The sequence below is a fragment of the Trachurus japonicus genome, chromosome 24, assembly GCF_045865225.1.
Source record: "Trachurus japonicus isolate A0001 chromosome 24, Traja_1.0".
NCBI lineage: Eukaryota > Metazoa > Chordata > Actinopteri > Carangiformes > Carangidae > Trachurus > Trachurus japonicus.
This window is the reverse complement of record NC_140930.1, coordinates 6,860,516-6,873,766: the sequence shown is the minus strand read 5'-3', so window position 1 is coordinate 6,873,766 and position 13,251 is coordinate 6,860,516. Positions and strand designations below refer to the sequence as shown.

The window sequence follows — 13,251 nt, the reverse complement described above, 5'->3', positions numbered from 1 at the left end:
TTCCAGGTCTTGAAAAGTATGGAAAACGGAAACTAATGTATGGAAATATATTTATCTTAATACTTATCTGGGTTTGGTCTTATTCACATTATTACTTTGTAGCCTATGCGCTATTGTACCTAGCTACAATATCCTGGAAATGATTTGGTTTCATAATGGCATACAAATTCAGAATAATGAAAACAAATGATTAATTGCATGATTTATTAACATGAAACACATCTATTTACGCAAATGTCACAAATTATTTAATTTTTTTTTTACTGAGACACTGCAAAAACTCAAAATCTTTCCAAGAATATTTGATTTGCCTTATTTCTTGTCAAAATGTCTCATTTCTAGTCAAAACTAATCTCTTTCCACTTAAAATAAGACTCATCACCTAAAAATTTACTTGTTTTTAGATCATTTTCACTTGTTTCAAACAAATTTTCACTTGAAATAAGTAGAAAAATCTGCCAGTGAAAGCAAGATTTTTGTGCTCGTAATAGAAAGAAAAAACTTGATCCACTATCTGATTTTTCTATTTATTTCAAGCGAAAAATCTGCTTGAAAGAAGTAAAAAGTGTCTAAAAACAAGCTGCTTTTCATGTGATGAGTCTTATTTTAAGTATAATGAGATTTGTTTTGACTAGGAATGACATTTTGACTAGAAATAAGACAAATATTCTTAGTAAGAGTTTGAGTTTTTTGTAGTGGAAATCCGGAAGTTAGGGTCTGGAAAAAGTATGGAATTTCGAAATTTAAAATGTGTAGGAACCCTGTGTATACAGCACATTTCATACCAAGGGTTAACTCAATGTGCTTTACATAAAAACAAAACATTTAACAGTAAGAATTGAAAACGGGAAAAAAAAACTAAATTAAAATAAAACCCAAAATAGTAAAAATCGGAAACATTAAACATATAATTAAAAGCAAAAAGTTCAGGAAAAAGAGAGAAAAATAATAATATTGGAATAAAAACTAGATAAACTAAAATAACGTAACATCTGTGTCTCTGTGTTGTGTTTACGTGCAGTGGGAGCGGAGACGACTCCCTCGACGGCCTCGCCAACCGCGTCTCCCGAGTCTGCCCCCTGACCCCGTCTCTGTCGCCGCGGAAACGGACGACGAGCCAGTCGAAGACGGAGCCGCCGCTGCTGAGGACCAACAAGAGGACGATCTACATCGCCGGCCGGCCGCCGTGGTACAACGTCACCGGGACGACGTTCAAGGAGGCGTTCGTCATAGGTGAGAGGAGGAGGAGGAGTTTATAACCAGTTAGATTAAAGGGATAGTTCAACATTTTTGGCAAATTGGCCCATTGCCATGATCCCTATAGTCATAGCAGTAGGTTTGTTACCTTTAATTGTCGGTGCTATTTTTAGAAGAGCCGTGAGCTGCTCAGAGCTACGCTACGGATGGCTAAAGGGATTTCTTGGTTTCCCTCATCAGACAATCCAACAACTCCAAAACGCTCTGGTGGACAAGTTGTGACCTGCACATTCACCACGCTATGAGATAATAACACAACGTTACGAGACAGTTGTTTTAGAGGTAAATTCATGCAAAACAGTTGATGCGTGTTGCCTTCAGGGACAGTTTTTCATCAAGCAGTCTCTGAATTTCCCTCTAAAACAACTCTGTCTGGTAACGTTCTGTTATTATCTCATAGCGTGGTGAATGTGCAGGTCACAACTTGTCCACCAGAGCGTTGTGGAGTTGTTGGATTGTGTATTTGATGAGTTTGATGATGAGGGAAACCAAGAAATCCCATGAGCCTCCGTAGCGTAGCTCTGAGCAGCTCGCGGCTCCGCTCCGCCGTTCTAAAAACAGCTTGCACCGACATTTAAAGGTAACGAACCTACTGCTGTGACTATAGGGATTAATATGGCAATGGGCCAATTTGCCAAAATGTTGAACTATCCCTTTAAAGAGAGTTAGCCGGAGAAACGGCATGATGGATATGAGAAAATCAGTTTTTTTTTTCCTCCTTATAACTGATCTGTTTTAGTTTTAAACTCGGCTCCTTGAGTCTCTGGCTTCATCCGTTACAGCGCGGTCGATCTTCATCCTGCTGATCAGAGCAGAAATAAATCTGCCTCAGGACGAGCAACGTGAACCGTGACACAGCCTCAGTGTGTGTGTGTGTGTCTGTGTGTGTGTGTGTGTTTGACATCCATGGAGCCGATGTGCTGTGATTAAACCCGTCAGAGTTTCCTGAGCAGCAGGACGAGGACGTGTGTGTGGTGGGGACATTATCTTTATTGGTCGATCAGTTATTGTCAATGATCCACGGTGGCTGGTCGCGGCTCCAACACTCGGCTGTAACTGGTGTCGATGTTTAAAGGAGCCGACGCTGACGAAACACAACCAACCAACAACACACTCTGGTTTTATTACTAATAGAAAAAGATTTTTTTTATCGGCTTACTTCAGTTTCAGGCGTCGCACTCAGGATTTGTCATCGATGCTGAGGAGCCAATAAAAAAAAAAGCCTCTTTTCTATTCAATATGTGGATTTACAAGTGAAGCCAGTGTTGTTGTTGTGTTCAGTCAGCAGTTTTGTTCACATGACGTTTTCAAAAAGCTGTAACAAAAAAACTATATCACCTGGAGCTGCTGTTTAACTTCACTGGAAAGACCAGATTTGAAACTCTCTCCCAGTTTGTGTTTGACGTTGATGGACCGTGTGAAACCTGAGATATCGTAGTGTTAATTTGATATTACAAAAAATATTTATAGTGTTTTATAAAGTGGGATGAGATGGGCAGATGTAGCGCCACATTATGTAATAATGTAATGAACCAAATTATTACATTTTCTATATAATAAAAAGTGCAAAACTCGCAATTTGAAATAACTTACTAATGCAAAATGTAACAACTTATTCCAAAATGCAGCTACATTTATTGCATTTCATCACAAAATGCGGCGTTACATCATGAGGTGAAAACATTATTACATTACATTATTACATCTACGGTGTCAGATTTTTTATTTTCTTGATCTATTCGTCTTTTTTTGTCACTTTACAAAACATAAAATAGTGGTGCAATCAGCTGATACTACTCTACTACTCAGATTTTTGTGTATTTTTGGGCCCAATATGTTAATAAAGTAGGTTAAAATGAAAAAATAATATTATTGTCGGATCATAGAGGTGAAGTAAAAAAAACAAAAAAACAGAGATACCAAGCAGTCAGCAGTTTTGACCTTGATGACTCTTATCTGTGTAAAAAATCCCACTCCAACACATCACTGGAGTTATTACCACAGATGAAGCTCCGTAGGCTGTTTCTGTCCCCACACACACACACACACACACACACACAGCTGTTGGCAGTGATTGCTTCCTCTCTGGCCCAGTTCCCAGGATCGTTGTCCTGAAGGATGCTGCTGCTGTTGTGGTCTTTAACCTGTGTGTGAGTGTAGTGTTTTTCCCTCTCAGCTCTAAACATGGCTGCACACGGCCCATTGCCATAATCCCTATAGCAGGGGTATTCAATTAAAATTCATTGAGGTCCAGTTACTAAACTTTCATCCAAGTGAAAGGTCCGAACCTTATAAAGTCCAAATGGTGTCTTATATATAAGCTATAGCCTACCCCTATGTCAAATAAATAAAATCAACAAAGTGCATTTTCATATCTATTGTCAATTTTCAACACAGGAAACATTTAACATAGTGCACTTGTATAGTAAACAAATAGCTTAAAATTTTTTTTTTTTTTTTACCATGAATAAAAGTAGCCCCCAGGCAAATTAATTTAAGGCCTGTTATTTCAATTAAAGAGAACAAGACAGAATAAATAAGGGGGTTTCCCTGTTTGTTTGTTGTTGTTTTTTTGTTTGGTGCTTTTTTTTCTTTCTTTTTTTGAGGCCAAGGTGTCAAAAGCATCTTGATAGCTGCACTGTCATTGTCCCCCTCCATTAAATATGGAGGGAGGCTGAAAATCACAGGACATGTCTGTTCTGTTCTGATGATACAAGTCAGTAGTCCTGAAATAGGTGTTTCTCTTCTATAACACACATTCTACATCTCTGAAGCGACGTCTTCCCGCATACGGGCTTCCTTCTCCTTCCAAACGGGGCAGAGCTCCGCGTGAAAAAGTTTACAGACCGAGGGAGAACCGGGGTCTGACACAACACCGACGGGAGAAGCAGGAAACAAGCACGTCGCACCGCTACGGCGTCGCTCTCGCTTGTGAGCGCACATAAAAGTAATGGGCTTGACAACAACAAACGATCTGATTGGCTCAATTGAGTGAAGCTGCCGTATTGACCTATAGAGGGATTATCAGCCTACGTCACTGACGTTCTACTGCGCATGTCGCCTGCAGAAAGACAGCAGCAAGAGCCGTGATCAGGTCTTTTTGTGCTGGAAGTTGCACTAATTGTTTTGATAAAAATAACAAAACGCGCAAATTTAACAGAATACCGTCAACTCACACCCCTTTCAAGGCAAACGAGAGAGAAAATAGTACATTGGCGATTAATTTCGAGCAATATAACATGTTAGATACGTTGGTTTGAATGGTGATAAAGCTAAATGCTCACAGGTACAGCTGTAACGTTATAACTGCAGCGAATGAGTTGTGAAATGTTTAGGCTACTACGACAGTGACTGAAGACGAGGTCACATACTAATGGAAAGCTGAGATTAATTAACGTTAAGCTATATTGTTTTAGATTACTGGTACATAGTCAGTGGTGCACGTAACGTTACAGTTACGTTATGCAGTTGTTCCAGACTTTAGACATGTCCGTCCTCTTCCCTCGTCTCTGACCAGGCAGCACCTCAGTCCTCACAGACACTGAGTTTTAGAATCGCGAGTGTTTTCCTGAACATTATTGTCTGTTAAACAGCTGTAGGTAACGTTAGGGACGCACAGTGTTGTTTTTACCGATAACCACCGCTGCTGTGAGTGTCCCGTGGCCGAGTCACTGTTGCCGCGGTACAAACTCGATCCTCCGTCCTGACGTTTTTTTTTTTTTTTTTTCCTGCCGTTATAAAACCTACAGTCTATGTGTAAAACACACACTACATCAGTAGGTGATAAACTGTTGTGGTAGGCTGACAACATCGCTAGCAAACACCGCTTTGACTACACTAGATCCATGGAGGTAACCATGACAACCGGTTCTTTCTGCAGTCAGGTTGCGCACGCATCCTGATTTGTTGGTAAACAGATAATCCCTCTATAGCTGAGCCCGCTGTCCCGTCGGAAAAAAAATGCTCCAGGAAAATGTTAACTTATTAGAGATTGGTCTCGGGTCCGGATCGAACCATCATGGACCGAGGTCCGCCATTTGGTGATGCCTCCCCTATAGTCTTAGCAGTTCTAAAAAGCTATTTTTAGAACGGCGGAGCAGAGCGGCGAGCTGCTCAGAGCTACGCTACAGAGTCTCATGAGATTTCTTGGTTTAACTCATCAAATACACGGGGCGGTGCGTGGCGCAGTGGTTAAAGTGGCCGCCCCATGTAGAGGCTACAGTCCTCATCGCAGGCGTCCCCGGTTCGGGTCCCGCGTCGGGCAGACCTTTCCTGCATGTCATTCCCCCTCTCTCTCTGCCTCCCCCTTTCCTGTCTATATCACTGTGTGCTATCAAATAAAGGCAAAAAAGCCAAAAAAATATATACTAAAAAAAAAAAAAAACTCATCAAATACACAATCCAACGCTCTGGTGAACAAGTTGTGACCTGCACATTCACCACGCTATGAGATAATAACACAACGTTACTAGACAGAGTTGTTTTAGAGGGAAATTCATGCAAAATCGCTGATGTGCGTTCCTGTAGAGGGAAGTTTTTCATCAAGCAGTCTCTGCATTTACCTCTAAAACAACTCTGTCTGGTAACGTTCTGTTATTATCTCATAGCGTGGTGAATGTGCAGGTCACAACTTGTCCACCAGAGCGTTGTGGAGTTGTTGGATTGTGTATTTGATGAGTTTGATGAGGGAAACCAAGAAATCCCATGAGCCTCCGTAGCGTAGCTCTGAGCAGCTTGCGGCTCTGCTCCGCCGTTCTAAAAATAGCTTGCACCGACAATTAAAGGCAACGAACCTACTGCTATGACTATATAGGGATTATGGTGATCCCTAAATTTGATAAAATGTTGAACTATCCCTTTAAGTTGTGCTGCAACAAAGATATTTTCAAAAGTACTCAGAAACAACCAAAAAAGGCTCAGACCTCTAAGAGTTAATCTGTGTCTCCTCTCCTCCATGTGAATCTTCAGCCTTGACGTAACCGTGTGTGTGTGTGTCTGTGTGTGTCTGTGTGTGTCTGTGTGTGTGTTGTTGTGTTGCAGGTCTGTGTGGAGGGAGTGCGTCTGGTAAAACCACGGTGGCCAATAAGATCATCGAGGCTCTGGACGTCCCCTGGGTCGTCCTGCTCTCCATGGACTCGTTCTACAAGGTGCTCAACTCGACCGACCACGTTTTAACGAGCTGTTAATACAGTTATTGATTGATTGATTGATTGAAATGTTTATTTCGAATATGAAAATAAAGTAATAAAAAAAGAAAATAAGACAAAAACATTTAAACATGAAAAAAATAGAATACATATTCGAAAAGGAGTGAGAAGAAGTAAAACTTATAAACTCCCACCCCCTCTCCTTATATATGTCTAGCTAAGATCCTTGTCTAAACATATCTTATGTTACAAAATCATGAATATAATTTATTTATAATTTACTTTACGTTTTAATTTAATTTACGTTTACTAATAATTTACTTATACACACTAATTATGCATACATACTAATTATACAAACGTACAAACATACATACATACATACACGTGTCCACATACAGATACATACACGCGCACATACATGCAAAAGGAAAAAAGAAAAAACAACAACAACAAAAAACAACAACAACAAACAACACCACAAGATAATGACCAGTATAAAAAGATAAAAATAGATATGCACAGCACTTCATTACACTTGGTGCTACCCAACATTTACCTCATCCCTGTACTTCTGGAGAATAGACTCTTTGTACCTCATTTTAAACTGTTTCATGCTTGGACACTGCATAGTGTACTCCAACTCCATAGTGAACTTGTTCCATAGTCATAGTGTGTGTGTGTGTGTATGTGTGTGTGTGTGTGTGTGTGTGTGTGTGTTTTAATCTGTGTGTGTGTGTGTGTGTGTGTGTGTGACCGATCACAGTTTAAACTCCATCGTTCACATCAATAACGGCTCCAGTCGATTGTCGTCTCCGTGGATCCATCGTCGTCCTCGTTGTGTTTTAATTAATTTACAGCCGAGCGCGGTGCGTTCAGGCGGCTCCGCTCTGTGGTCGTGATGCGTTCAAGGTGACTGGGAGAGAATTTAACACTCTGCACTTAAATTTAATGAAACAGTCGAACTGCTGCGGTTTTTTTTTTTTTTTTAAAGGTGAAGTGAATCTTTATGGAGTTTTTCTCTTTAATCGACGTCAGTAAAAGATGAAGAGAGAAGATGAAACTGAGTCTGCAGGAGGAGCTGGAGCTATATTTTAGTTTTAAAAAAATGTTTTTAATCGGTAAAACTTCTCTCTCACTCAAAATTTATTTTAACTTTATTTTTAATTTGATAATTTCTTGCATATTTAGACACAAACCTCAGTCTGATCGTCTCGTACCAGCTGCTTTACAACATGTTACCGTAGATAGAGATAAACCGTCTTATTTTACTATAAGTGCAGTGTAAACAAATAGAAGTGTTTCTGAAACAACTTTTATCGACATGAATGACAGAGACGTTGCTCAACGGTCAAAGCTGTCTGGGAACATGAGTCTAAAACATTGAAAAATTAACCCTTTATAGTCCACTCCTTTAAATGCAGTGGAAACCACTTATAAGGATCAAAAGGCTTGGGACAGAATCACTTCTATACAAATGCTGTTTAAATAATTTGTTTATAGTAATCAAGAAATCCGCTTATAGTGTTCATTTTTGTTCATTTATGAATGAAAACATGTACAAAACAGTTTATGTTCAGTAAAAAATAAGAAATAAGTCACCGCTAAGCTGCAGCTGGGTTATCGATCTGCACTAGGACAGACAGTAGGCCGACTGTTTTTTACTAAACTACACAACAACGTTAAAGGCAAATAATTTTAACCACAGTAAGCTATACAATACTGTGCTGTAAGCTATTGTGTACAGTATTTAACGCAGTAGTTAAACTTGCAAGGTGCCTCTCGAAAAGCATTTGAAACGACTGAACCATGTTTGAAACATTTAAATAAAATTCAGTAAACACTGATGCTCCGTTTCCTTACATTGTTCTCATTGAAAAACTATACAAACGGCATTTAGATGATGCTCTGCATTAAAAACGAAGTGAAATAATAAAAAATCGGTTATAATAGTCAACCGCGGTTTCCACTGTACTTATAAATAAAAGTTTCTATTAATATATTCTATTATTACCATATATGGTTCTTCCTGTATAGTTTTGAAAAACGTGTATTCATTAGATTCACATGACGTCACTGTGTTTCTGCGCCGCCATATTTGTGTCTGAATCAGGGCGATCTGGGCACAGATCACAGCATGACACGTTACCAGAACAAGTGGAGTAGTAGGAGGAAATCAGCAAGAGACCGAAAATTGACGTTATTTGAAAGATGCCAGGATTATATTGTGCTGTTGACTGTGATAGCAGTCGCCAAAAAAACCCCGGACTGCAGTTTTATTCCATCCCAAAAGACGTAAAGTTATAGGCGGAATAAATGGTTGACTGCAGGCAGTCTATCAGTGGCAGCATGGGCTGTGACAAGTCTCACAAAAAGAGGGGATTCACTTTTTTTTTTAAATAACATGGATATATTGAATTCTGCATTTTGATTACTTTCTTATTAATTACTCACTGATTCTGCATTTAGGGTCTTTTATTTCTGTATAACAGACCGTTGCTAAGTAAAACGGGCCGTTGCTAGGGACGCCGCTCTGATCAGCGGAGCAGGGCAGAAGAACTATGAAGGATTTTTACCTTGTGTTTCATTTTTACCGTCATTAAACAGCTTCAGACTAATTGTGATGTTAGAAACATGACTTGTAGCTTGTTAGAGGGAGAGTGGAGGCCCTCTGCCTCCCTCACCGCTGCTGGAACCAAACCTGCGATCAGAGCGGACAGAGCGGACGGGCCAGCGCAGTGTCACAGCTGTGACCAGCTGTGTCTGTGCCACCGCGAGTCCGTGACACAAACGTGTCCCGTATCGTAATCTCTTATGACAGACAGGACGACATAAATGCGCACATCGTAACATTTACATGATAATTCATCAATCTACTGATTGATTATCAAAAGCTCGTTGAAAACAACTACACACGAGTCGACCGAGAGGAGGGTGAGGAGCAAACAGCGGAGAAGTGACCGGACTAAGGACTTTGATCAACATTACGTCTCAAATTAATTAATTAATTCATAAACTGTGTAATAAGTGGGATAATATAGAGTTAGTCTGTTGTTATAGAGATATAAACCCAGACAGGATGTATGAAACCCTGTCATTTTGTCAAGAAACTGTCATTTCCATCCTGCGGTTTGCATGCTGTCATATGAGGAGACCTGTCAAATCGGACACAAATATGGCGGCGGTCCCTTCGACGCGACGTCACTGCAACCCATGAATATATGAAAAAATAAGAATAAAAAACAACACACTGATAAAGTTAAAGGAACATTTATTAAAACATAAATAATACAAAAAAATACTCGTTCTAATTTTGGTTTCTTGCCCGATAAAGGGGGTAAACGTGTCTGTAACCATGGTAACATCAGTCCCGTCATGGCGACCACGTCGTCTTGTGTCTCCAGGTGTTGAACAAAGAGGAGCAGGAGTTGGCGGCGAAGAACGAGTACAACTTCGACCACCCGGACGCCTTCGACTTCGAGCTGCTGGTCACCGTCCTCAGGAAGCTGAAGAAAGGGAAGAGCATCAAGGTGCCGGTGTACGACTTCACGTCGCACAGCCGCCGCAAGGAGTGGGTGAGTCAGGGAGGTTATTGATTATTGATTATTGATTATTGACCGATGTATCATTGATCACACCAGAAATAATCATGTTTATTGGATCGTTTGAGTGACAGGTGGGTGAGTGTGTTTCTTTATTTTCTTATTATTAAGATCCCCATTAGCTGCAGTGTGTTTGTTGTATGGAGCAGAGGAGAGGAGAGAAGGAGGAGAGGAGAGAAGAGGAGGAGGAGGAAGAGGAGAGGAGGAGGAGGAGGAGGAGGAGGAGGAGGGAGAGGAGAGGAGGAGGAGGAGGAGGGGGAGGGAGAGGAGAGGAGGAGGACAGGAAAGGGAGAAGAGGGAGAGGAAGAGAGGAAGAGGAGAGAAGCAGGAGAGGAGGAGGAGAGGAGAGGAAGAGGAGGACGAGAGGAGAGGAAGAGGAGGACAGGAGAGGAGAGGAGGAGGAAGAGGGGAGGAGAGGCGAGGGAGAGGAGGAAGAGAGGAGAGGAGGAGGAAGAGAGGAAAGGGAAGAGAGGAGAGGGAGAGGAAGAGGAGGAGGAGAGGAGGAGGACAGGAAAGGAAGAGGACAGGAAAGGGAGAAGAGGGAGAGGAGAGGGGAGGAGGAGAGGGGAGGAGGAGGAAGAGAGGAAGAGGAGAGAAGCAGGAGAGGAAGAAGAGGAAGAGGAGGACGAGAGGAGAGGGGAGGAGGAGGAAGAGAGGAAGAGGAGAGAAGCAGGAGAGGAAGAAGAGGAAGAGGAGGACGAGAGGAGAGGGGAGGAGGAGGAAGAGAGGAAGAGGAGAGAAGCAGGAGAGGAAGAGAAGAGAAGCAGGAGAGGAGGACGAGAGGAGAGAGGAGGAGGAAGAGAGGAAGAGGAGAGAAGCAGGAGAGGAGGAGAGGAGAGGAAGAGGAGGACGAGAGGAGAGGAAGAGGAGGACAGGAGAGGAGAGGAGGAGGAAGAGGGGAGGAGAGGCGAGGGAGAGGAGGAAGAGAGGAGAGGAGAGGAGGAGGAAGAGAGGAAAGGGAAAGGAGGAGAGGAGAGGGAGAGGAGAGGAAGAGAGGAGGAGATGAGCGGAGGAGGAAGAGGAGAGGGGGATGAGAGGAGAGGGAAAAGAGGAGAGAAAGAGGAGAGAAGCAGGAGAGGAGGCGGAGATGAGAGGAGGAGGAAGAGAGGAAAAGAGGAGGAGGAGAGGAGAGGTTTTATGATCCTTGGAAGTAAAAGAATTAACAGGTCGCCTCTTTTCATCGGTCAAGAGGTCGTCGGCTTCACAGACAAACTGATCTCCTCATAAGAGCCTGAGAAAAAACATAAAAATACACTTTATGCACCTGAACTGAAACAGAGGACTGTATAGATAAATAAATAAATAGATAAATAAATAAATAAATAAAGGGAAGAACTGATAATCATCAGTCAGTGTTTTTTTTCTGGCTCTCCAGGATTGAAACAGTTGGACGTCAGTGAAACACCCGGGGGAGGAGTTAGCCGCTAATGTCGCTAATTAATAAAGATTTAGAGAGAAAGAGAGAGAGAGCAGCAGCATCTTTAAGAAGAATCAATCCAGCAGCTTCTGTTTCTCTGCTCTTTAATTTCACGGCTGAAAGACGACGACGACATCGTCTCTTTGTCCGGAGCTCAGTGTGATTAAAGCCGCGGCCCCCGAGGGACCGAGGGCCCACGGCCCCCGAGCCACTCGCACAATGTAGAGCAGTGATCCTCACTATTTTTTTCACAAGAGCCACATTGGCAGTGCAAAATCAAGGGGAGAGACACTTTTGCGACAACATACTAAGTCACTTTTGCAAATGTGCATTTCTACATATAAATCCCACCAAAAAAGAAACAACACAGCCAATAGGACGAATCGCCTTGTTGTTTACAACTACTTCCGGGTAGAAAACCAGCATTCGAACAATAGTGACGGACGAGAGTTTCGCTATATATATATATAATTTTTCATGTCACTATATCGCCGTTTAGACTAATCTGATGTTTGTAAAGTCTATAAAACCAATGATTGGACAAACATTACTATTTACGTGTGCACATTTTTGTAATTAGTCATGGTTATCAGAGATTAGCTGGGCTAACGGTTAGCCACCTGTTTAACTTTATTAACTCAGTGACTCAATAAACGCTCCATGAAAAAATATTTTCTCCAGCGGATATCTTAGTTACAACATGATTGAGCTAACTGGAGCAGTTTCATGTCGTGTCCCACAACGGGAGGGTTTTAACAGCTGACGTCCTGGTGTTAGCTTTGCTACCGTTAGCTTAGCTACGGCCGTCAGCTGTCCCTGTCAGCTGCAGCCACTGATGCTTTCTAGACACCTTGATTCCCCCAAACTGAATAAATACAACACATAGCAACACAAAACACACACACACAGAAATAGTAATGTTTCTTCAATCATTTCAGATTTGTCTAAACGGTGATAGGGCGTGAAAAATATGATATATAGCTAAACTCTCGTTCGTTACTATTGATCTCATTCAAATTACGTGCTGGTTTTCTACCCGGAAGTAGAATGTAAACAACAAGGCGATTCGGTCTATACATTTTCATTTAAGACCATATTTACCTTAATACTGGGATGAGGGGAAGCTGGCCATGCATGTCCTTGACTTTCTTAATGTAGTTTGTTGTCAATCACAGTGAGGGTTTGTTGCATATTAAACACAGAGGGTTCATGCCGAACAAATAAAAATTTGTCTGCCCACTTGTCTTGAAATTTTCTGTGCTCATCTTGTGCTACCTATTTTTTCGTTTCTTACTGGGTAGCCTACACCGTTTGCCTTCATCCCCTCTCTGGTGTCTTCGTGCTGGTTTTTGTTTGCTGCTTCCTCAGACTAATTTTCCTCACCCACTCCACTATTCGTTACAACACTGTGTGTCTGTCCGTCTGGTTTTTGAGCTGGTTTCTCTCCTTTTTCTTGTTAAAAACGGTCCATCACGCTGGCTAGCGGAGCTATACGTAGGCTGCGGTCAAGTGTTGTAAACAATGCCACATGGCCTGCGGGCTCCGTTGCCAGGTTTGACAATGCCCCCTTTAGGGATGACCATTAGGCCAATATTAGAACGTCTCTGATTAGGCTAAGGCTTAAAATACTTCCTTTCACCTTCATTATTTGGGTGAAGGGAGAAGTAGATTCGGATGTTTGCGTTTTTGTAGTGCAGTGCTGTATGTTTATGTAGCACATTTGAAAAAATGTATTGGCTGTGTTACCACATAGGAAGCTACCAAGCGAGCCACCAATTATAGCTTGACATGTGGCTCGCGAGCCGCGCAATGAGTGACGCTACTGATG

General features: G+C 41.8%; 1 protein-coding gene across 3 annotated transcripts in view; it reads left to right on the top strand.

Annotated features, from left to right (window-relative positions):
* Positions 1 to 13,251, top strand: part of LOC146961276 (uridine-cytidine kinase-like 1) — a 37,195-nt gene that overhangs the window by 3,527 nt on the left and 20,417 nt on the right. For all 3 annotated transcript variants that reach the window (XR_015035206.1, XM_085770767.1, XM_085770768.1), the window contains exons 2-4: positions 1,022 to 1,233; positions 6,298 to 6,404; positions 9,809 to 9,979. Coding sequence is in view for 2 of the 3 variants with exons in the window: in XM_085770767.1 (XP_085626893.1) it covers positions 1,022 to 1,233; positions 6,298 to 6,404; positions 9,809 to 9,979 (490 nt within the window). In the remaining variant the exon portion in view is untranslated. The remainder of the gene's footprint in view (positions 1 to 1,021; positions 1,234 to 6,297; positions 6,405 to 9,808; positions 9,980 to 13,251) is intronic.